The sequence below is a fragment of the Pseudorca crassidens genome, chromosome 16, assembly GCF_039906515.1.
Source record: "Pseudorca crassidens isolate mPseCra1 chromosome 16, mPseCra1.hap1, whole genome shotgun sequence".
In the NCBI taxonomy this organism is placed as follows: Eukaryota; Metazoa; Chordata; class Mammalia; order Artiodactyla; family Delphinidae; genus Pseudorca; species Pseudorca crassidens.
Genome location: NC_090311.1, coordinates 26,839,126 through 26,863,336, shown reverse-complemented (window position 1 = coordinate 26,863,336; position 24,211 = coordinate 26,839,126). Strand labels below are relative to the sequence as shown.

Sequence of the window (24,211 nt, the reverse complement as noted above, 5' to 3'; positions counted from 1 at the left end):
CCTGAGCTGGAGGCAGGCAGAGAGAGGGACCTCATTCTTTCAACAAGTACCTGAAGGCTATCCAAGCCAGCCCTGTGCTAGGAGCTAGGATGTTCAAAAAAATCAAAACTCAGTTTTAAGGCCCAGCCAGAGAGTCAAGTCTTCAGTTCATTTTTTTTTTTAAATTGGAAACAATTCAAGACAATCAACAAGTTCTAATCCCAAATGAGAGCAAGATCCCTGTGGGCTGAGAAAGCAGACAGGGTAACACAATGGTTAAAAACCATGAGCTCAGGGGCTTCCCTGGTGGCGCAGTGGTTGAGAGTCCGCCTGCCGATGCAGGGGACACGGGTTTGTGCCCCAGTCTGGGAAGATCCCACATGCCACGGAGCGGCTGGGCCCGTGAGCCATGGCCGCTGAGCCTGCGCGTCCGGAGCCTGTGCTCCGCAGCGGGAGACGCCACGGCAGTGAGAGGCCCGGGTACCGCAAAAAAAAAAAAAAAAACAAACATGAGCTCTGGAGTCAGATGCCAGGACTCAAACCCTGGGAGCATTAATTACCAGATGTGACTTTGAGCATGTGAATTAACCTCTCTTAGGCCTCAGTTTCCTTGCTTGTAAACTGACAATGGTGACGGTACCTATTTGGAAGGATTAAGTGAGATATAAAGGGCTCGGCATAGTGCTCGGCGTTTAGCTGGCACCCGTATGTGTCAGTCATCCTCGTCCTCATCATTATCACCATCATCAGCTAGGCATTAGAGAGGCACTGGGGACTCCTGGTCCTGAAATGGCCTAGTAAAAGAAGCCTGTATCATTCCCCTCCTGAAGCACCAGGAACTGGGTTAAGAAGAGAGACCTCGGGTTCCCTGTCCCTATTCTGCAGATTACTTCAGAAAGCTACTGTCAATGCTGATGACAGATAGGACGAATTAAACCTGGCCAGGGACGCAGGAGATCTTGAGCCAACCGGGGGCCTTAAAGGGGCAGGTTGGAATCTGTGCCCCCTCAAACTGACCACAGCCCCCTTGGCCCTCTCCCTCACTCCTGCTCACTCTCTCCCATCAGCCTGCTGGCTGGAATGCAGGGGTCCCTGTGCCAGAAGGCCCAGGCTAGGCAGGAGGCCGGGAGGCACAGGTGGTTCTCAGAGGAGATCCCTGGGCTCCAGAAAGTATTTCCCCCACAGGCCCAACAAAGCTGGGGCTTGTTGTTGGTCAAGACGCCTTTGCTTGTCTGGGCTGCAGCCCAGACGGTGAGGCGGCTGGGGGAGGCCAGGGGACGCAGGGCTGCAGGGTGTGTGTGTGGCAGGGAGGATCGGCCAGCCCTTTTGGCACCAGCTTCCTCCTTCCCTGGGTTTCTCACTTTGTTCAGCACGGCAACCCAAAGAAGGCTGGGGAAAGCACTTTTCACTACCCAGCAAATAAAACCACAGGGAGAAGGAGAAGGATGAAAGGTTTGGGGGTTTTTAAATTTGGTTTTGGGGTATTTAGGTGGTTTTAAAAAATAATAAAAGGAAGTTGTTCCTGCAACCCAATTAATTTCAAACCCAGGATTCAGATCATAGCCAACAGTGATCTCACAGCACCTAACACATATTTTCCCTCTTCTGAGACTTGAAGTCCCAGTGGAGCAAGAGTTGGTCCCAAGAGGCCAGGAGGGATGTTTTCTACCTCCTGGATGGGAGTGGTTAGGGATGGGGCACAAGCATGGCTTCAATCAACCCTACCATAAAACTCTGGGACTTTCAGCTCCCCAGGTCCACAAACACCCATGCAGTCCTACTAGTCATGGGTATGCATGGCTTTCCAAATGGAGGTATGACACCAGAGGCTGCTGGAGCCCACTTATTCTTAAGAATCATGTCCTCCTAGCCCCAGGCCTTGGCAATGGGCAGAGGAGATTCCAATGGGGACCTTAACTTATCTGTTTCCTTCATTATTTCCACGAAAGGAGCCCTCACTCACAGGTCATTCTGCCTCTGTTGGCTCTCTTCCACTGGGCCCCAGAGCACTGACTCCAGACCTTCCTCGGTCCTACTACCTTAGAGAGAATGAGGGGAGGGATTATTCACACTGGGTCTTTGACAAAGGAGAGCTTTTCATACAGCAGTTTAAGGAGACGTTCGGACTGGGAATTCCTTCCCTAAGCAGCTGCCTGCCATCCCATCCAATTCCTCAAGTCTAGCTCAACCCACTCACACCACATGCCCAACACTTGCTTTGGAACAGATTTTTTCCTGGTGGCATGTTTTTGTCATGCATTTTTGAAGTCACAAACTATAAAAACTATGGGGTTTTCTCTTTGGAAAAACATTAGGATACCAAAAAGCTCATTTGATTGTAAGTTTCCTTTCTTTCCCACTAAGGCACTTGGGATGGGACACAAACCTTTCAGAAGAATAAAAGAAATGACACAGATTTGCAAACACACTTGACAGTGCTGGGGGTTCCTGATTTACTGACTGGGTGACCCACCTCACTTCAGGCTTTCATTGCTACACAGTACCTGTGCCGCATACTGGGTACTGTTAGCTGCTGCTAAGTTGAGGTATTCTCAAGTCAAAGGTTTCTAGAGAACCCACTTCCCATCCGCCTCCCTGCTCCTTCTGTGGAAAAGCCAAGGAGTTTAGACCCTCATGATAAAGCTGCTCAGAACCCTCGGGTCAGCTGCCACCAGCACAGGCCTGGGCCGCTGCCACTTCAACAGCTCCTGCCTCTTCTGTGCTCAGGCCCTGCATTCTCCCAGACGACCACAACTACCCACCGTGACTTGCTTGAGAAGCACACATCTTCTTCCAGAAAACAACATTTCCTTGCACTCCACCACCAATAGGAGGAAAATTCACAGAAAAGGGGAGTCCCAAAAAGAAGACTGGGCAAAAGATAATCTGGAGAAAAATATAAGACCTTCAGGAAACACAGTGATTGCCAGAAACTCAACAACCAGGTCCCTAGCTCCTCCTCCATGCTCTAGGGAAGAGAAAATGATGAAACCCAGTGGCTTTAAGAATCCACATATATGTACACTCACTTATGTTGAGCTGTCTTCTTGAGGTGACCCCGTCCCAGGAGAAGCAGTGACATCAACATAAAGTAATGAAGGTTAAGGCAGAGGATTCCATGTGGATCATCTCAGGTTGTTCTTGCTTGTGGGGAGGGGCACCCAGAGACCAAGGAACCTGCCTGACACCCTGACACACACTTTACAGATGCCTGGGCTCAGAGACAGGTGACAGATGCATACACACAGAGCTGCAGAGAGAAGGGCACAGAACCTGTGCCTGAAAATTAAAAACCCAGCATTGGCTATCTATTATTCAGTTAATTTTCATTAGGTGCTAACTGCTTCCTCTGATCATCTCCTCTCCTTTTCTTTGGAGAGGTAGAAAGTGCACAAAGGGATACTTCTCCCTCTTTGTGGGGAGGAATGGGGAAAAATGAGAGGGGGCAGAGAGGAAGATAGAAGTAAGCTGCCTCGTAAGTACCTGAGAAATAAGGTGCTCAGTGAGCTCGTAAATCTCACCCAATCCCCTGAAGAAAGGGATCAGGCCTCCATCAGGGATTAGGTCTAACCACCACAGGAAGACATCCTGTATACTTAAAGTCCCAGGAACCTCAAGGAGGTTGAGCTAAGTCAGAGACCTGTGGATTAAAAGCAAAGGATGGTTTGAGTGGGAAAAAGCAAAAACTCTAGTCCTTTGATGAAGTCACAAGCAGCACTGATTCTAAATGAGATTTTTTCGAACTACCATACGACCCAGCAATCCCACTACTGGGCATATACCCTGAGAAAACCATATTTCAAAAAGAGTCATGTGGGCTTCCCTGGTGGCGCAGTGGTTGAGAGTCCACCTGCCGATGCAGGGGACACGGGTTCGTGCCCTGGTCCGGGAAGATCCCACATGCCGTGGAGCGGCTGGGCCCGTGAGCCATGGCCACTGGGCCTGCGCTCCGGAGCCTGTGCTCTGCAACAGGAGAGGCCACAGCAGTGAGAGGCCCATGTACCAGAAAAAAAAAAAAAAATTTTTTTAATAAAATAAAAAAACAAATGAGTTTTTGTACCCCTGCTCTTAGGACCCAAGCCATGGGAAAAAACTCTCCCATGACAAAACAGTACCTTTTCTCAGCTTCTCTAAGAACACTGAACACCAGATAATCTGACTAAACAGAACCTAGACAAGTTGTGTCTTCGAGCAAGCCCCCTAGATCAGAGCTTTCTTGGGGACTGATTGTACTTTAGACATGAGCCCTAGGGAAGCAGCAGCAGGAAAAGGAGTCAGAACTTTAAGGCCAAGCTCATCTGACTGACTCAGATAATCATCCATGGACAGGACCAGGGAGCCCCTGCCTGGACAGAAGTTACTATGCATCCCAGAAGGCCCAGTTAAAGGCCAGCCCAGCCCAGCCCTCCCCCTCCCTGGCCCCTAAGGAGAAGGGCCTATGCTTTCTAGGAAACAGCAGTTGTGTTAGACCATTGCACTGCATCTGAATTCCTCCATTTTGTAATTTTAATACAAAAGTTAAGATGGTCAAATATCAAGTCTCCCAGGATGGCAGGCTTTCTGATCAACATTTTTCTTGTCATTCCAAATTCTTCAATCTTAGTTCCAGGGGCTTCCCTGGTGGCACAGTGGTTAAGAATCCGCCTGCCTATACAGGGGACACGGGTTTGAGCCCTGGTCCGGGAAGATCCCACATGCCGCAGAGCAACTAAGCCCGTGCGCCACAACTACTGAGCCTGCGCTCTAGAACCTGCGAGCCACAACTACTGAGCCCACGTGCCACAGCTACTGAAGCCCACGCGCCTAGAGCCCATGCTCCACAACAAGAGAAGCCACTGCAATGAGAAGCCCGCGCACCGCAACGAAGAGTAGCCCCCGCTTGTTGCAACTAGAGAAAGCATGCGAGCAGCAACAAAGACCCAACACAGCCAAAAATAAATAAATAAAATAAATTTAAAATCAAATTCTTCAATCTTAGTTCCAGAATTGAGGTGGCCACCCCCACCAGGACTTTTTCGCCTTTTACCGTCAAGGAATGAGGGTGGACTCTAAGCAATCTCCACTGGTCCATCGCTCCAGCCACCTTGCTCCAAACTCTGCCTGAAATCCCTGGGCGCTCCACAAAGTTATCAAGAGCAATCCCTGCCTCTTCTTCCAACCTAAATACAATTATACTTTTAAAAGGGAAAAAAACAGCCCAGGGAATCCCCAAAGAGGCCTGCTGCACTCTTCCCCCTTGCAATGAAGCTTAATAATGAAATGCCCCGTGCTCCAATTAGTAAGAAATGCTCATTTTCTCCAGCTGAACACCCCCTATAGATACGTCTAATTTGTTCCCATGCTTCCATCTCTCTCCTCCAACGAGTTTGCACTTAAAGGTTATGATCTGTTGGTGCCTCCCAGCCAGGCCCTGGCAAGACAACCTGGGGGAAGAGACAGTGTTTTCTATAACCTTGGAGCCCCAGCCTGACTATTCCTGATACCCCTTCCGTTCATCATCACATCCATACACATAATCTGTCTCTTTCAGGCTCTTTATGAGTTATCCACAAAATGGAAGAGAACGGAAAGGAGAAACAACATTTGGAAAAGTTAAGGGAAAAGAAGAGTAAAAGAAAAAAAGAGGGGGTGGGTATTGCTGTGAGTGCCCATTTCTCAATGAAAGAAATGTCCTTTGCCACGGAGGGACCCAAAACAGGAGCTGCTCCTTCCTCGTGGGCCCCTTTGGAACTCAGGTCCCTCAAAGGTCTTGGAGCTCCAGCTTCTTTCCCCTCATCAGGCCTGGTGTGTGACTGGCACCAATTCCTGAGACAGTCTGAAGGGTGCCAACAGCAAGCACAGAGGAGCCCCTGTGCTCGGGGAACCCTGGCGGGATGTCTCTCCCAGGCCACCTCATCTCAGTGGCCAGCCTGCATCTCTGCCTTCTGATTGTATGGAAAGTGAGGACACAGTCCCTTGCTAAAAACCTGACTCCTAGGATGAAGGCCCCACCCCCAGCACCACACCAGATGCCAGGACCATGGCCTGGCTATAGGTGTGGGGTGGGCAGGTCCTCCCTGACTCAAAGGTATCCCTAGGTTTCTCTCTCCCCAGAAGTAGAGCAGGCCACAACCAGGTTGATGCTCCCAGAGTCTTCCTCTCTTCAAATCATGCATATGCATCTTCTCTCCAGCCAGGCTAGGGGCCCAGAATGGGTAAAGACACCCTCTCCCCCGGCTCCCGGCACATGGCTATACTGCAGCGAGGCGAATGGTAAAGACCGAAGACATCCTGTTGGACCACCCCTAGTGGGTCTACCTGTTACGAGGCCCCAGTTCTTCTCACTGGGGAAAATGCCTCCCCTTCTGTCCCTGGTTTCTAGGGCCTCTCCCCTTAACTGCCGGAGATGAGCATTTGCGATTTGCCGATGCTCCCCCAGACACTTCGCCTCTTTTCTGCCTGGTCCTGTTCTCCCCTGACCCTTACCAATTGCTAGGTAGTCATCTGCAGCAGATTTATGCTCTCCCAGCACTCCTCCTGCTTGCCTCCATCTCCTCCAACCCCTGGAGACAAGGCCCTGCCCTGGCTCCCTGAGACTCACAATCTGTGCTCCTGCCGTACTCAGTCACAAGGGGGACGTAACTCACTTCAAGCTTTACGTGATAGAACTAACCGCCCCCTCGGGGGTGGGGAGGAGGGCAAGCAAGCGTGTGCCTGAGCATCCCAAGGTGCTCTTGTTTTCCAGGCACCCCGTCGTAGTCTCTGACAGACGCACGGATGGGGGAATCCTCTGCCAGCCAGAGTTGGCATCTCACCCTATCTCTCAAATCTGCCACTAGCCTCCAGGGCCGAAGACCCTCCAAGAAGAAGAGGCCCTGCAAGACAAAGACCTGAGGCCCCCCAGCCTGGCCTCCCAGCCCAACACAGGCCCGCATTAAAATCAACACTCCGTGAACACACAAAACTGACAAGGCAGAGGGGGAGCACACATCGGATACAAAGATCGGGCTCTCAGGAGACGCGGCCTGTTGGTCTCCCATGTTAGCTCCAAGTGACTAAGCGCAGGGTGGGAAATAACGCCATCGTGGCCGCCAAAGCTCCCGCCTGGGCTCCAGGTTGGGCAGCCTTTTCACGGGGAGGATGCCTCTGCCTGGAAAAAAATGCAAGCATTGTGTGGGAGCCATTAATGCGTGAGCCTCTGCACATTCCTTCAAGAAGCAGGAGCACACTAGTCCCTGAGCCCCCAGCCCTGTGCCCCAGCAATTGTACAGGCTTGGAACACACTGCACATGCCACCTGGTCCTTCCCCCCAGGCCCCTGGCTCTGTGAGCGGTGGGGAGGGCACCGCCAAACACCCTGGCTTCATTGTGCCCCAGAAAGAGGGGACTAATTACTCGCCTACACTCTGGAGCGCCCAGGAAGAAAACAGAGGCCAGTGGGGTGGAGAGGGTGGGAAACGGGGGTGGCGGGGTTTGAAGAAGGGAGAGAGAAAGCCACAGGATACATTTCAAAGTTTCTCTAGCAATTTGGGGGTGGGGGAAAGAAAGCCTGGTCCTGATGTGAAATCATACAGAGGTCAGGGCTGGGTCTCCCACCCTTGTGAGAAAGTGGTGAATCGAAGACGGTTTATCAAACGATCATTTTTTTCTTTTGAAACTGGGAGGCAGCAGCTTGGACAATTCTGCAGATGTGCTTGATGAATTAGGGACAAAAATGGCCCTTCTCTGCCCCCCTCCTCCCCTCCTTCTATAAGGGCTCCCATCGGGGGTTGCTTCTCCCTCCACTGCCTCCCGGGCCCTCCCCTCCCTTCTTCAGTGGTCAGCTGAGACCCCACCCACTGCTTGCTTTTGTACTCTTGGCCTTTGGACATACTGACAAGGGCCTTTATGAGACCCCAATCAAGACCCCCATGTCACAGGTACCTAGTAGAGACACCAGACCTTTTCAAACAAGGGACAACAAGGAGAATCGGCGGGCCCATTGTCTCTCCTCTGTGCTAAGTGAGATGAAAGGGGCCCGCAGCCCCCTCCCCACAGCCCGCCTGCCAATCACCTCTAGTTATTAAGGTCACAATGTGTAAATTCTTTTGACCTGCACCTAATCAAAGATTCACCGGCCCTTTCAAACCCGAATGGGGAGGAGGGGAGAGATTCCCTCCCATAAACCCAGCAAATTCTCCCTCAATAAAATTTCTCTCTCTGATTCCTTCTCTGCTTCCCATCTCCACCCCTTCGCTTCTCTTCACTCCGCCCTCTTCACCACTAGCTTCAAACACAACTGGCAAGCCCCATGGAATTACTACCCTCAAAAACCCAAGGAGGATTTGAAAGTTTCTATTTAATTCTCTTTAAATAAAAAGTTTTTGGACAGGCATAGTTGCCCAAGGAAGCCCAGAACCTGGGCAGTCCCTGGGCTCTGATGCCAAATCTCTCCAAATGGCAAAGTGGCCGACTGGCTTTTTTCTCTCTCCTAAATTAGCCTCTCTTGCTTTGCCCAGGATACCATTATACATGGAGAAAAAAAACTGGGATGAATGATACTCCCTCACATTGTCACTTAGCATCTCTAGCTCAGTTGCTGACCCTCCAAAACCCAGCTTACACTGAGTGGTTTTGTGAACTGAGGTGAAAAAAATTACCAAGCCCAAAGTAGGCAACCCTCAAGAAAAAAAAGAAAATAACCATAAGGTAGAACAACACAGAACAGAATAGGAGCCAGAGGAAAGAACCTGAGAGAAAGCAAAACTTAGGATTTTTTGTGGTTTGAAAACTACAAAATGCTTAAATCAAGCAAGGAGAATAAAAGGCTTGCCAATCTCCATCCATCAATATCAAGCTACGCACTTTTCTCTTACCTATCTTGCCTGTCACTTAGAATAGGGAGAAGGCATAACAAGAAAGGTAGTGATACTTTATGTAAGTTGCCCCCAAATCCTCATTTGTCTACTGTCTGCTCTTGGGGATGCCTCGCTCTCCCTTTACCTGTCTCTCTCCTTCTTTCTCTCTCTCTCCTTCTCTCTCTGCTCCTACTTTTCCTCCTGCCTCTGTGATGGTACCTTTTGCTTCTTGGTTTCTCCCTGCCCAGCTGTCTTTACTTCTCTCTGAGCTTCCTTTTGGTGCTAATCCCTCATGTTATTTCAACTGTCGTCTCCATGCCGAAGCCTTCCACATCTCAACCCCGGGTCTGAGCTCCAGGCCACCACTCCTGGCTGTCTCTGGCCATGGCTACCTCACTGTCCCTTCACTGCCTCAAACAGAACTCAGTCTTCTCAAAGCTAGGGTCCCCGTCTGCCATCAAGCCCATAGAGGAACTCAGGCAGGTCTCTCCCCGCTCTCCCCCACAAGCAGTCATGACCACCTACAGACTTTTTCCTGTTTCTCCTGCTGTCCTCAGGAATCCAGTCCGTTACTGCTAACAAAGTGTACTCCGGAAAAGCATCCAAACAGCCTCAGTCTCCCCCCCTCCAAAGTATCCTACACACTGTGCCACCACATTAATCATTTAACTGCTTCAATCTGGCCAAAGATCTTCCATGGTTCCCTATTATTCTCAGATTAAAGTCAAACTCTGCTCTTCAAAGCCCTCCAAAACCAGGCCCCAAAGCTCCCCTCCAGCCACATTGCCCACTACTCCTTTACACAAACTTGTCTGCTCTGAACTCCCAAACTTACCTGCTCTGAACTTCCAAACTTACATTGAGCTTCCCTATCCTTTAGTATGTCTTTGCTCATACCACTCCCCTGCCCTCAAGTTCCTGTCTGCAATTTAAATAGAACCATCTTTTAAGTCCCACTTCAAATTCCATGTCATCCAGGAAGCTCTCCTTATTTAACAAAAAGGCTACTGCTTTCCTCTGATTTCCTATCGATAACCTTGACAGTTGATGGCACTGACACTGCGTATATACAGTGTTGTCTGAGTACATGTATTATTTTACCAACTGGAATATAAGCCCCTGGATGGTAAAAACTGTCTCTTGTGCTTCATATTCCCCATGCATCCTTGCACACAGCAGTATTCTTGATACATCTATAAGGCTGGCACTCAGAGATATGCATTACATAGAAAATTAGTTCTGAGTTTGCCTTGTCTTTTTAAAAAAATTTCAGTATTTTAACTTATTTCTTTTCCCACAAAACGTCCCAAGTATGAAACCATGTTTAATGCTGCAAAAGCAAGTGTAAGGAAGGACCTTTTCAGGGTGATGGAATATTCTAAACTGCATTGTGGTGACGGATGCACAACACTGTAAATTTGCTAAAACTCATGGAATTGTACACTTAAAGTGGGTGAACTTTATATTATGTAAATTATACTTCAATGAAACTGTTTAAAATAATAAATAAATGTAGGTCCATGTATCCTTAATTTAAATAACTGTAAGGGGAAAAGGAAGGGTTCTCTCTACAGTTACCTGATATTGAAATAGACATTTAAATGTAATTTATGTTTTTTCTATTAATAAAAATAGGCTCATTATAAAAAAAAACTTAAATACAAAAAAGTAAAACGAAAGTAAATGTCAGCAGAGATCTACCACATAAGAAATAACTGAAAAGATAGTCAAATAAGTATCATACTGCTTTGTGACCTTTTTTCATTCAACACTATGTTATGACATCTTTGGGGGTCAATAAATATGTACATCTATATCATCCTTTTAATGGCTATATAGTATTCTATTGGGTGAATGTAAAATATTTAACTAGACTCCTACTAATGGATATTTATGTGTTCTTAATATAAGTCTTTATGTATACATCTTGCATACTTGTCTGATTATTGCCTTAGGATAAATTTCTAGAAGAGGAATTTATGTGTCGAAAGGTTTTTACATTTTTATTTTGATACTCACTGCCAAACTAATGTAATTTTAAAACTAACTTTTCCTCTCCTTATTCTTAGACTTACCATTACCAGCCTGCAAAGAAGGATTTTCCTGGCCACAAACCTCTAACAAGTGAAGAATCCTTTGAATAATCTTTATTTTTTGTGTTAACTTTCTGTTTTTATTCTCAACCACAGCTTACCGTGGATGCTAGTGAGACTCAAATTGGCCAGGAAAGTAGAGTGCTTCAAACACATTAACCCATGTGTCCCTCTCTCTCTGCCAGATGTTACGAACCTCACCTTCATACCCAGCTGACCCTCCTCTTGGGTCACTTACGATAGGACCCACTCCAATCACTCACTTGGTCTTTTCTCATTCAGGCCCAGGAGGAAAGAGGCCCAGCCTTGGCCAGGACAACTAATGCTACCACTGCAACAAAGCAGAAAATAACAGGAGAAAAAGAGGCATTCAGCAAGAGCAGAGCCCTCAGGAGCAAGAGACAGTGGGTCACATGCTCTGAGCTAGGCCCTCTCAGTAGCCCCTGAAGGCCACAGTGCAATGAGTTCAGGGTGAGGAGCCTGTGTTAAGTGACGGCTGAGTGAATCTGGACAGCGTCCTATATGGAAACTGTGCTCCTGAGACTCCACAGAGTTTTGATCAGGCACCACAGGAATGATCCAGGGCAAGACTCAAGCTAATCTCTCTCAAAATTCCCCAGTCAACAAAGAAAGGAGGAACGGACACTTATGGTGGCCTCAAGCAGAAAGGGGTCCACTTCACTTTACCTTGCACATCTCAGCTTTACTTCCCTCTCTGTCCAGCCAGCACATGTCACATGTGCAACAAGCCACACACAAAGGAGGAGAAGTAACCCCCACCGTTGCACGGTGGCCTTTACGACTGGCGGATATTTATACTTGGAGAAAGCTCACCCTCCACGCTGCCTTCTGGCCTCTCTTTGTGTCTTCCTGTCTAGCTCAGCTCCTAGAAAGAAGCCAGTATGAAGCTTCACACCTGACCACTTGCTATGCCAGCATAATGAAAGTGATGCCCATCCCCTGCCTATCCTCATCTCCATCACCACTGAAGCTTCCAGAAGCAACATAGACATAAGTGTCTCCAGCCTGAAGCCAAAAGCCACACCTCTCTAGGTGGGGCAGACAAAACATGGAAAGTCAAGAACAAGGCCTGGTGACCCCACATTCTGCTTCACCAAGCCTGTCCATGGTATTAAGAGAATCAGAGAAAGCAGAAGATAAAGGGCCTTGGCCTTAATGCCTTCTCAAAGCAGGGGAGCTCCTGCCTTTGGGAGGTGTGCTCTTTAGCCCCCAGGGCCAGTGTGCACGTTGTCTAAAGTGCACCAGCTTTAGATAGGGCTGCTGTTTCCAGCCTGCTGCGAAAACCAAAATACTACACCATGACCACCATGGCCACTGTTCGAGAAGCTGGATTATGGCTTTGCTGTAGCAAGGTGCAGAGGAGGAGACAGCAGTGCACACTGAGCAGGGCTAGAGACCAGTCTGAACACAATAACATAGAAAAGGTGTGTATGGTGGAGGAGGGAATTGCAACAAAATATAAGTTATAGTTATTTTAATCTCCTAAAAGTTTCTCTCTCAATACTTGAAATCCTCTTTTGCAAATTAAGGCCCTGCTGAAGATTCTGGATGTTATCACATACCAACTGGCACCCCACCTGCCCGTCCTATACTTTTCTGTGCCCCATTCATGTTTTAAATTTGCATTGCAAACTATGAAAAAGTAAAGCTTCCGCAGAAAGCAATTTCCTGGGCCAGCAGCTCTTGGACTAATACTCCCTTTGCAGTTACCAGGGATTCTGCATGCACGTACTCCCTTCCCTCCTCCCGCCAGCCCTCCCCCTCCCCCCACTCCTCCCTCCCTTGCCAGCACCTTCTGCCTGAGCCAAGCCTATCTGACAGGGCACTACGGACAGTGTCACAAACTACCCCCTATGAAAATGCCCTGGACAGAAAAAGGAGCAAGAACCAGCTGGGAAAGAGGGGAAGGATTTGGGGTAGTCAGCTTAACAGAGCACCCCAGAGGCACAGCGGTTTGTCTGTAGTACAAGGCTCATAACTTATACAAAACAGGAAATAAAACCCCTGCCCCCAAAAGTTCACAATCTGAAACTTCAAAAAAATTTCGCCACCAGGGAAGTCTCTCATAGAATCTTTACAGGCAGTTTTCCATACCAATGGTGTCAACATCTGTCACCGCTAGTGGTATACAGGGATGTCTATTGTCTTCCCTGATGGTGTGAGGAAAATGTTCCAGTTCTTGGATCTCAGGCTGCTAACCCCCCAAAAGGAGCTACTACAATAATGAAACTCACGACACTCACGGATGCAGGGTAACTGTCACGGACAGGAGAATTCCCGTTCTTGGGTCTTAAGGCCATGACCAAGCTGAGCCACATGTGACTGTCCTGAACTCAGAAAGGGGAAGAAATACAGCTGACTCTGTGGACTGCCACCTGGAGGCCCCAGGGACCAGGACTCTGGTAGATGGAAAGGTCGTGGGGAGGAGAAGACACCATTTCAAAAAATCTCGTTTGAAATGGAAAGGAAAACAAGAACTTAAGTCTTGACTCCAAACTGATGTACTGAAATCTGCCCCAAATGGCCTGAGAGCCACCTAATGACAGGAGGATGGGGTGATCCTTCCACCTCTGACATGACCCCCCCATATACAAAAACACATTATGCTACTAATCCAGCCACACACTGCCTTTTTCACTTGGGCCCAGTACAAAGCCCTCTCCAGCCCCCAGTCTACTTACAAGAGTGAGCTCCATTGGCTCAAAAAGCTAAAAGCACAGATATTTCATGAAGATCCCTCTTTTGACTGATCTGAGTGCTGCAGCTAACAGGTGGGGAAATCTTAAACATACGAGTGTTATCATGACAAGACCACTGGAACGGATCAGTGCCATAAGTCAGACAGGGCTAGAAGTTTCCGCCCCACCATCAGGTTCCTCTTTAGCCTTGACAGATCAAACTCAAGCCGAAGCAGGCTACAGAGATCAGTTCAGTCTCCGAGCCAAAGGTCTTCACAGTGAGGGACCAAAGCTGCCCGGACTGGGCCTCTGCCGGCCCGTGTCCCAGATTAATCACCACCAGGAGGGGCTTGGACACCAGGCTGCAATCTGAGCCCAGCAGCACCTGCACAGGGGTCACCCCGGCACCTCCCTCACTCCCTCGGGCAAGACTCCAGGGCATGAGGGTGTCCACCTGTTGACTACGCTACTTGGAACAGGCAGGCCAGACGCTTAGCCATCTTCAATCCCGCAGATAAGTCACAGGCGGTTTGAGTTAGCGCAGAAGGTGGAAAGACATGGTGACTCAAGGAGTGAAGCCAGGGCTCCATGAGAAGGAAAATTCTCAGCCTCTGAACAGGAAGAAAGAAAGAAAGCCCTCAATGCCCCTCTCACCACTGTCTAGAGAGAAAATCTAGCTCAAGACCAGCAGTGAGTGAACTAAGCCCTCAAAGGTTATGAACTAATGAGATGCTCCGTGAGTGTTTGGGACACATTCTCGTCAGCCGCAGATCCACTGGATGCTGACAGGAAGGAGGGAGACCAGAGCAGGGATTTCTTTTCAAAACACCCCCAAATGCTACCAATACACCTGTGTGAAGGAAACTTAGACATAAATTCACTCTGTGAGGGTGCAGGAGAGCTTCCTCTGAATGCCAAGACCTTGGAGAACAGTTTCCTCAAATGATCTACATCAGTAAGCTATTTCACACACCTGTACACATAGAGCTAGTGACTATGTACGGTGCATTACACATGTCTGTCCATGCTAGAATGCACTCTTTAGGACCAATGGGCCCTATTATAAATTCTTCTCAGATGGCAATTTCTTTTATATTGTTGCTTCTCTAAGTCTACTAGAACAGGAGAAAGTATTCTTGAGACCAAAAAAAAAAAAAAAAATCAAAAGGAGGAAGATAAGCATGAAGATCTGTATCTTAGAACGCTCTGTCCCAGGCACTAACCTGTGATATAAGGAGAAACCACTCGGATGGATGCACCCTTTTCCACCTGCCTCATGCCCCAGGGAAGGAAGGGTGGGAGGGGTCTGAGTCAGATTGAAGTGTGTGTCCCTTGAAAGAGCAGAGAAAAGCACAGGTCGGATAAGAGGAGAAAGAGCTCCTACACAGCGCCTTCATTTGAGGAAGAACACCCACATCCTGACTGTTACACCTTGTACCTCCAGAGCTCCATCTCCAGGAATTCCCTTTGAACTCCCGGCTGCAACCCAGAGTTAGGATAGAGCAGTGGCTACAATTACACACTTGCTTGTTGGGGGGGTGGGGGGATGCTGTATGTGACAGGCCATGAAAGGTCCCTGCCTATAAAACAGACTGGAAAACAAACCCTTAATTTAAATGTTAATGAAAGTGCTGTGGAGACATCAGAGGCTTCCCGGCTGCTCAGAGAACAGCTACACCAGCCACAGAATTTATGGCTCCCCTTCACCCTCCTGCCTCCCTCTCTGCCTCATCACCCACTGAAGTTAAAAAAAAAAAAAAAAAAAACAATTTTAACATTAACTCCATGCTTCCACCTTGGGATGTGATTGCTAAATTATCTGTTGGCAGAACACTGATCAAAGGTGGAAAAACACAGGCACATTGCACACACAACCCAGAAAAGTCAGCTGCAGCTAAGGCAGGAAAATTACCTTCTCTCTTCCTGATGTGGGAAGGGTAGAAGAAATAGCGGTGCAGGTAGGGACTGGAGCTGGGAGGTGCAGGCAGCAGGAAGAGGAGGAAGACCCTGATCCCTCCCATGTGTCTGCTCCCCATCTGAGAACTTAGCATACCATATCTGCTAAGTTTCGTCTGTCTCTCCATCAGACTATGCTGTCTAGTTCACTGTTGTTTCCCCAAGGTCTAGCACACTGTAATGCTTAAGAAGTATCTGGAGAGAGAAAGAGAGATAGGGATGCAAGGAGAGATACAGAAACAGAGACAGAGTGGAGAAAGAAAGAATTTAAACAGAGGTTGAGGGATGGAAATGTATCCCTGTAGCAGGGGCACGGTCTTGAGGCACGGACTCTATGTCCACAGCATCCCGCCTTCCGCAGCAGCACTCTCTGCTTCTAGTTGTAGTGCTTTATTTAAGTCAGTTCTTCCCAACTAGCCAACCGTCCTGGCCAGGGAAGGAGTCGCTCCCACAGATGGGGTCTGGGCCAGCCAGAGCTGGTTGGGTTGCAGGTCTCAGGCCAGCAGCCCAGTACGTGAGCTTCCCTGTGCCCAACATGCCCTGGGTAGTGGCAGAAATCCAGGGTCTTGAGGAAGTGAAACCCACCCCTGTGGCATTTCGTCCTTGCTACTGGTGGATGTGTCGGCCGGAGAGGCTTGGCTTAGCACCAGCAATGAACTCTAGGGTGGCGGGCGCTGCCCTGAGATTCAGCAGAACCAGACTCTGATTCAGTTATATCTCTACACTGATCTCTTTCCAATCTTAGGTCATTTTAGGCTGGACCAGTGGGCCCACCTAGCATCATGCAGAGCTTCCTTCTTTCTCCAGGCATCATGCAGCCCCTTCCAGCCATGCCAGCCTCTGGTCCTTCCATGCTGTCTTTGTACCTCAGACTCTCTTATCTAGGGCCACCACACGCAGGAGACTCCCTCTAGTGTGGTCTTCAGCCTGGCAACAGGGGACACTGAGCCACTCCTCGCCTAGAGAAGGTGTCCTTTCCCTAGACAAGCCCCTGACCCTGGGAAGGGAGAAGAGACGGATCTTGACAGCTGTGGGCCAAACCATCAGGATGAGCAGCGACAATGTGAAGCATGACAAAGCCATCCATCAGAGTCTTTCCTCAGGTTATCAAGGTTAGGGATCCCCTTCAGGAACCAGCTCTTTATCACCAACTAGAAAAAGCAAAACTCAGAGGCACAACATTTACTTTTGATTTGTCTTCCCCTAAAAGCACTGAGTGAGTTAGGAAGCCCAGGGCCAAAGAGGTGCTGAACCACTGGGAACCAAAAGAATCTAAACTAAAAGTTGGCTGCCTCCTTTTTTCCAATCTTTCAAACCTGTCAGAGAAAACTCCAGATGCAATTACCTTTCACTAAAGAAGGGCGTATTTCAAAAGGCTGGTGAATGTGTCTGCCACACACGCAACACACAGTAAACCCTGTAGACACTGGGAACAAACACCCACTCTCCCCAGAAATCCACCCCCTTACCAAACAGTACACAGTGATGGCTTTCCTTCCAGACTCTCCCTCACCTCCGGGAGAAATGAAGCAAGAAGGGGCAGCTCCTCCATCAAAACCCCCCAGAGGCCACAACTCACTTTACAAATTTGAATCGGTACATTACAGGCAGACTTGGACTAATCCCCCCCCAAAACAAACAGGCCACCACAGTGAGCAAAATTACACTAAATTATATTGTATATTTAATAACACAGCTAAGAAAAGTTTCCACACCTATACCACTCATATGTTTCCCTAATGACAGAAACAAGAGAGAAGGGATTAAAACCCAAGGCTCCTGGGAAGCCTTCCTGACCACACTCACTCACGTGATAGCAAGTGTTGCTCGGAGATGGGGAAAGGATTCTTCTGAGCACCTCCTTCTTTTTGGAGGGCAATAAATATGGTGTCTGCAGAGGAAGGAGGCGCTGTGGGCTTCTCTCTCTTCCCCTCCAAGGCAAACAGGGCAATGGGGCTCCAGACTCATTTCAACATCAAGGCACCCCCCAGCCAGCTTGGAAGGGCCCTGCAAACCGAAGATCTATGTGCACTGGCACTCCTGGGATGGTGTAAGCATTCACAGCTACACGAGTGAGCCCAGGCCTTGATTACATACTGCCTTCCTCCCCTCCCCCTCGCTATCTCAACTCTGGCCTCCAGAAAGAGAATGTTCCCAGATCCCCACAGAGGCTTTCAAGGGCCACAGCTACTGTCCAAGATTCTGGTGGATGAAGGCATTGCAGTGACGTAAAGGCCTGCCTCGTGGCCCTCCCTCTGCACCACAGCACGTGGCAATAAGCTGGAGACCTGAGCCTCTTCTGCCCCGTCCCACATGTGCCCTTCTCTGAGCCTCAATTTCTCCTTCTGCCAGGAGGGGAATGACCCTCTCCCTTCCTCAACCAGAGACAGACTAGTTTCAGGCACTCAGTATCATCTGGCAACCACTACAGTTGTGCCCCCATCTTTCCCCCACCACTGAATCAGATCCTCAGGAGAGCTACCCCACAGCAAGTGTTCAGTCAATACACAGGGAGCACAGAGGAAAGGGAGTGAGAAAAAAAGAGATGGAAAATAGAAGGGATGAAATCGAGTCTTTAACAGTTCATTTCCTTACTCTGAGTATTTACTAACTTTATTCAGCTAGAAATAATCTTTTAATGGCAATACAATGTACTGCATGTTTTAAAAATTCTGCTTTTCTGTGATACTTATGGAAAAGTGCTCAGAACTCTATGTGACCTCGGGAGATCGTACCCTGAGACCAGTTAGGACCCACAATCACACCCAGACGTGTGCCCTTCCACCTCCAGCATCTCAATTCAGTTCCATCTCAACCAGTCCTTTCACTCACCAAACAGCTCCCAGTTGGGCCTCCTCTACAGGAGGAAGGCTGCATCTATAAGTCATAAATCCTAAAAGCAGAGTTATTAGTGTTGGGGCCAGAAGATGGGTTGGAGGGCACATAGGAGGTAGAGGGAAAGGTCCTTGCCTGCCACCTTCCCATGGAGCCTACTGGTTTTCCTTCCGTTTTTTGAGTACCTAAACATGGCTCTAAGCACATGACTGGTATTGAATATTATCCTCCAAGAGTGTTTACAAACCAAGAACTCAAGGTCAAGAAAGGAAGAAGAGGTGACATTTGGACACAGGACAGAATACCTGCTTTCTCCCAGTCACGAACACCTCAAGTTAAGCCTAGGGCTTGAGGTTTCATGTTTCATGCTACAAGTTTCTAAGTACACACATGTGAAAAGAAGGCAGATAAGTCCCAGCATCAAAGATAAATACGATGAATAGCTCTGACAAATTATTTTAAATAGAAGAAAGAGACTAAGATGTGCCAGGTCTCCCAACTGTCCAGGCTCCTTGGAGGACAGCTGCTGGCCACCCACTCTCGTGTTTTTCACAAGGGGTTCACGGCCACATCACATTAGTGACACTGACGACCACACTCAACAAGAAAGGTGGCAGGGAAGGGAACAGAGGCAGCCACGGAGGGCAGGAAAACCACAGGGGAAAAGGAAAGGAAAGAGATTCCTGCTGAGTCCCCACCTCAAGAAGAATGCAAAAGAGCAGTGTAACTCCATGAGGGACAGGAGAAGCCCCAGGGAAGGGTGGAGACGTGAGAGCAGCTAAAGCAGCTAAACAAATGCTTTACCAGCTGGGAGAGATTCTGGCTGACACAAGATTCTAGCCCTTTTAGCTTTGTAGAGTATTTTCATATGCATTATTTCACATCATCTTCACAATGACCTAGTAAGGACTATGAAAGAAATGGTATTCATATTTAACAGACGAGGAAAACACGGCTCCGAGGACTTACCCGAGGCCACCCTCCTGGTTGGTGGCAAAGCAGAACTCCAGTTTCCCAGAACAGACCCTACAGCTAGGAGGCAGTGTCTTCCAAGATTGGGAAAATGGTTCAGTTTACTGAAAGGTTCAAATTCACTGACACAGTGAGAAGAAATGGATCTAATAAGATGAAAAGATTCCTATCCCAATATATTTTTGGGGTAAGAGAAAAAGAAGCAGAGAGAACACCAACATATACTCTGGTCATTTAGTGTAATGACAGAATGCCAAATACAAACTACTTTTTTAAAACAGTCCAAGACACCATTTGTGGACTTGGGGTAAAGGTCATCTCAAATAACTGTGGGTCATGGAGCTAAACAGCCAGCCAACAGTGAGTGAAAGAGTCATCCCAGGGGCAAGAAAGTACACCAAGAAGACATTTAAGGAGAATGTTAAGAAAACATGAGACCTAGGTTTTCACCAAAGTTGGGGCATATCAAGGACTTAGCAGAGGGTCTGGCATAGAACATATGACTAATAAATGTTAGCTGCTGGTAACAGTAGTAGTTATAGAGCAGTGCTAGTAATATTAGGAAGCTAGGTCCTTCCTCAAAGCCAGCTTCCAAGTTGTGGCCAAAAAAGCCCCAAAGTCAGTTTATTGTGATCTAAACTGCTTCTCAGTGACGAAGGCAGACACTGTCCTCAACCTTTTATTGACATCATCTTCAACACCTGCCACGCTCTATTCTGTTAACAGGTAGCCTAACACATTCCAGAGGAGGTGGCTAGAGTAGAGGAATATGAAGATGGGGATGCTGGGAGAGCCTGTATGTGTCTTTAGCCTAATTCCATGTGCAGGAAGCACACGGACCATCTCCAGCCTTAAGAGCATCCCTCCACCACCGACCTCACCCCAGGCCACCCCAGTCTCCTGAAGCCAGCGGGAGTCCTCAGGTAACCACCAAGATGAAGTCACCAGCCTACCTGTCACCTCCCACCCTTACACATATCCAGCCCACAGACACCCAGGCTTGGCTAACTGGCTTTAAAGGGGGCAGCATTAGGAAGAAACTGAGGAGGGGCCAGAGCTCAATGGCTCCATTTTCCACCCTCTGCTCCCACACACTTAGGCCTCTCTACTCCCTGCTGGTCTTTCCTTCCCTTTTTCCTAGGATTGCTAGAATGATTTGTTCTGAACAGCGACAGGTTTATAGGTTAGCCGACACCTCCGCTCTGTGGAATTTTAATTAACTTCTCCCATCGTCAATATGCTAAGGAACGGGGTCTCCATTCTCTGAGGTCAGCAATGTGTTTCAGGTCCTGCTATATCAGCCGTCAAATTGAAGAATTAATGACGTGGCTAATCGGCTCTAATTCTTTAGGAGGAAAAAAATTTGAAAGAAAGTTGTGGAAGGGGCAGGAGGAGGGGTGCAGGCTCCTTGGGGTGAGGAGAAAAAGGCTGAAGGGGGCTGCAAGAGGGGGGATCAACTCTCTCATAAAACAAGTGACTGACTTAAACCCGATGTTGGAGGGTACCAGCCCTACAGCTTTCCCATTGATCATTTGGTGGGGAGTGAGGGGTGAAGGAAGTGGGAGAAGACACTAAACACCCTGACAGAGCAGGTGCAGAGAGGGTGTCTATGTACTCTGCTGGTGGGGAGAGAGGCCCTGCCTCGGTTCAAGAGAGCCTAGAAAGCAGAATTCAGGATGCAAGGCTCATTCAATCACAGGCAAAACTAGAGAAACACCAGTCAGACCAAAGGGTAGGGTAAAGCCGTCATCAAAATTGGCACTTCTGCTATAATTGTCAACAAATCTACTCCACATACACGACTTTGCACGAGGGCCCAACTGGACATGGGCCCCAAGCCTCTCCTGATGACACCCACCTGACCTCATAAAATAAAAGCATTATTACATGGGATAAAACCATACACCAAAACATCTCCCTTACCTGTGCAATGGGCTGATAGCAATGGACCAGACTCGGTCTTCAGTAGGGATGGTGTGTAAGCACTGCCCCAGCCGGCCTGAGGCCAAAGGCCATACCTGGAAACAGGAGAGGAGATGCTCTCGTTGGCGTTGCCTGGGATCGGGATGAGGGTTGGAAAATGCACCAGGTGGAGTCACTGTTCCTAGGGTGGGTGGGGAAATGGAGAATCCTTTCTATCCTGTACACACAGAGCTCAGGGTAGCAGCAGAGGGACCTCTCCAGCTTCTGCCTTGCCTACCGCCCAAACAGACGCTGGCTCCCAGTCCTAACCACCCTTTCACGTCCACCTGAGAGCCCTTACGCAGCAGCCAATTGTATACCAGGGAATCAGGAGTTCCACGTTCCTCAGCTGAGACCTGACTGAGACGCGTGAGCAGGTGAGGCTTGCCTCTCTTAGTAACCTCCCCGTGTTTGTGGATTTTCCTTTTCCTGTCTCTAACCAAGATTTTACTTTGGGGAGGTAGGGAGAGGGAGGAAGACCAAGGCCCAGTATGAGTGGACAGAGATAGAATTAGATTAGAATTAGAGAGAGAGGAGTAAAAAGAAAGATCCAAGGGAAGGAAAAATGGAAGAAGAGGACTTCAAAGTGGGAAGGTGGTGTGTTGTTGTTTGTTTGTTGATAATGCCCAGAATCCAGTGCTATTCATGTCAGCAGGGAATTTAGCACCTAGTGTCACCAAAAGTAGCAGAAAAGCTTAACTCTTTTAAGCTTCCATATCTCCTACTGGTTAAAAATATTGCTTGGAGCACATTATCTGGTCCCTATCAGTCAGGAATGTACATTAGCAGCCACTCTGGGCTTAACTCTAATCAACACTCACAGAGCCCTCTCAGCGGTCAGTGCATTTAGAAATCTCCCATTAAGCACAAGGCCCCCTCACCTCACCCTACCCCAGATGACACACACAGGGGACTAAGCCTCTAACCAAACAGAGAGGAAACCTCAAATGTACAGGGCTGTCCCCAGACAGCAGCCAAGGAGGGATCCCGAGGAGGCCAGATGGATCAGTGACCTCTCAAGGTCCCTGCAGTGCTATAAGGGGAACACAAAAAAGTCAGACAGGACCTTAGATGGAAGAACTTTCAGGAAACATTCCTTGAGTTTAAGGGGTAGGTGATGGAGTGGGGGTGGTCCTGACTGCTTAGGATCACATGATACCTCTTCTCTATAAAAGGAGAAAGTGTTTCTTAGATTTTGTGTGTCTATGATAGGGGGAGAAGGGTGTGAGTTACTTTTCCCAACATCGGGAAAAGAAAATAAATTTAACAAGAAGATCTGAATAAGGAAGGGCAGAAAACAAAGGTAAACACCACAACTTTCCTGGAATGCCAGGATTCTGGCTCATTCTTCTGGATTAGGTCACTTTGGTAGTAACTAGATGCATCTAATGTCCTCTTTCAGACAGCCTTGGCTTGGAAGAGAAGTTTTTCTTTTCCCTGATGCAAACTACCTAGGAGGCAGGTTCTTGTTTGGTGTGGGTGACTAGAGACTCTGATTACAAAATCTCTGGGGGCAGCCCTAGGCCTGAATTCACTAGTGTCCTCCACTGAACAGGCTGGTGGATCCTCAGACTGAAAACCACAGAACAAGGTTCCTGGTCTCCAGGGGTGGCTCTGGAAGCATGCTGCCAATTTCCCAAGCACGATCTGGGGAAAGTGGCCCTCCTGACCCGCACCAGTAGTAGCACACCATCCACCAAAACATGAGTATGCTGATCACATCTTAACCCTCAGTGATCAAATTCAAAACAGACCCAACCCTGGAGAAGATATAACTCAGTGGGAGTGGGCATTTACACAGTCCTTATAAAAAGCAGTTGGCGGGCTTCCCTGGTGGCACAGTGGTTGAGAGTCCACCTGCCGATGCTGGGGACACAGGTTCGTGCCCCGGTCCGGGAGGATCCCACATGCCGCGGAGCAGCGGGGCCCGTGAGCCATGGCCGCTGGGCCTGTGCGTCTGGAGCCTGTGCTCTGCAACTGGAGAGGCCACAGCAGTGAGAGGCCCGCGTAACACACACACACACACACACACACACACACACACACACACACACACACACACACACACACACACACACACACACACACACACACACACACACGCAGTTGGCAATATGTATCAAGATCCTTAAAATAACCAAAGGCTTCAACTCAGTAATTCTATTGCTGAGACTCTATCCTAAGAAAATAATCCTAAAACGAAGAAAAACCTAAATGATAATAATATTCCCTGCAGCCTGCAATAGCAGAAAGAGCATACATGGGCTTTAGGATTAGACAAATCTGGGTTGGAACCCTAGTTGCTACTTATTTATCTCTGATGTTAGGGATATTTTATAACTTGTTAGCCTCAGTTTCCTCATGTATAAAATGGGAAATAATGCCTATCTTTTAGGGTTGCAGTGTGGAAAAATGAAGATAAGTGTAAAGCACCCAGCACAGAAGCACAGTATTTGGCAGACATTAGGCATCAATAATGGTGGTCCTTATTACTACAGGAAAGAAATAGATACAAACATCCTCCAATAGGAAAAATAGTAACTAAATTATGGTGAGTCCATTGTGAAGCCATTAAAGATGACACAGGTAATTTGCAATAAAAATGGAAAATCTTATAAAATAAAGTAGACACAGCAGGGTACATTGGGTATATAAGATATATTATGAATGCGAATCAAAACTACAATGAGATATCACCTCACACAGGTCAGAATGACCATCATCAAAAATATCTACAAACAATAAATGCTGGAAGGGGTGTGGAGAAAAGGGAACCCTCCTACACTGTTGGTGGGAATGTAAATTGGTACAGCCACTATGCAGAACAGTATGAAGGTTCCTTAGAAAACTAAAAATGGAACTACCATATGATCCAGCAATCCCACTCCTGGGGCATATAT

General features: G+C 48.2%; 1 protein-coding gene across 5 annotated transcripts in view; it reads right to left on the bottom strand.

Annotated features, from left to right (window-relative positions):
- FBXW4 (F-box and WD repeat domain containing 4) overlaps positions 1–24,211 on the bottom strand; it is an 80,865-nt gene that overhangs the window by 32,133 nt on the left and 24,521 nt on the right. For all 5 annotated transcript variants that reach the window (XM_067709638.1, XM_067709637.1, XM_067709636.1 and 2 more), the window contains exon 5: positions 21,273–21,367. In XM_067709638.1, coding sequence (XP_067565739.1) covers positions 21,273–21,367 — 95 coding nt within the window. The remainder of the gene's footprint in view (positions 1–21,272; positions 21,368–24,211) is intronic.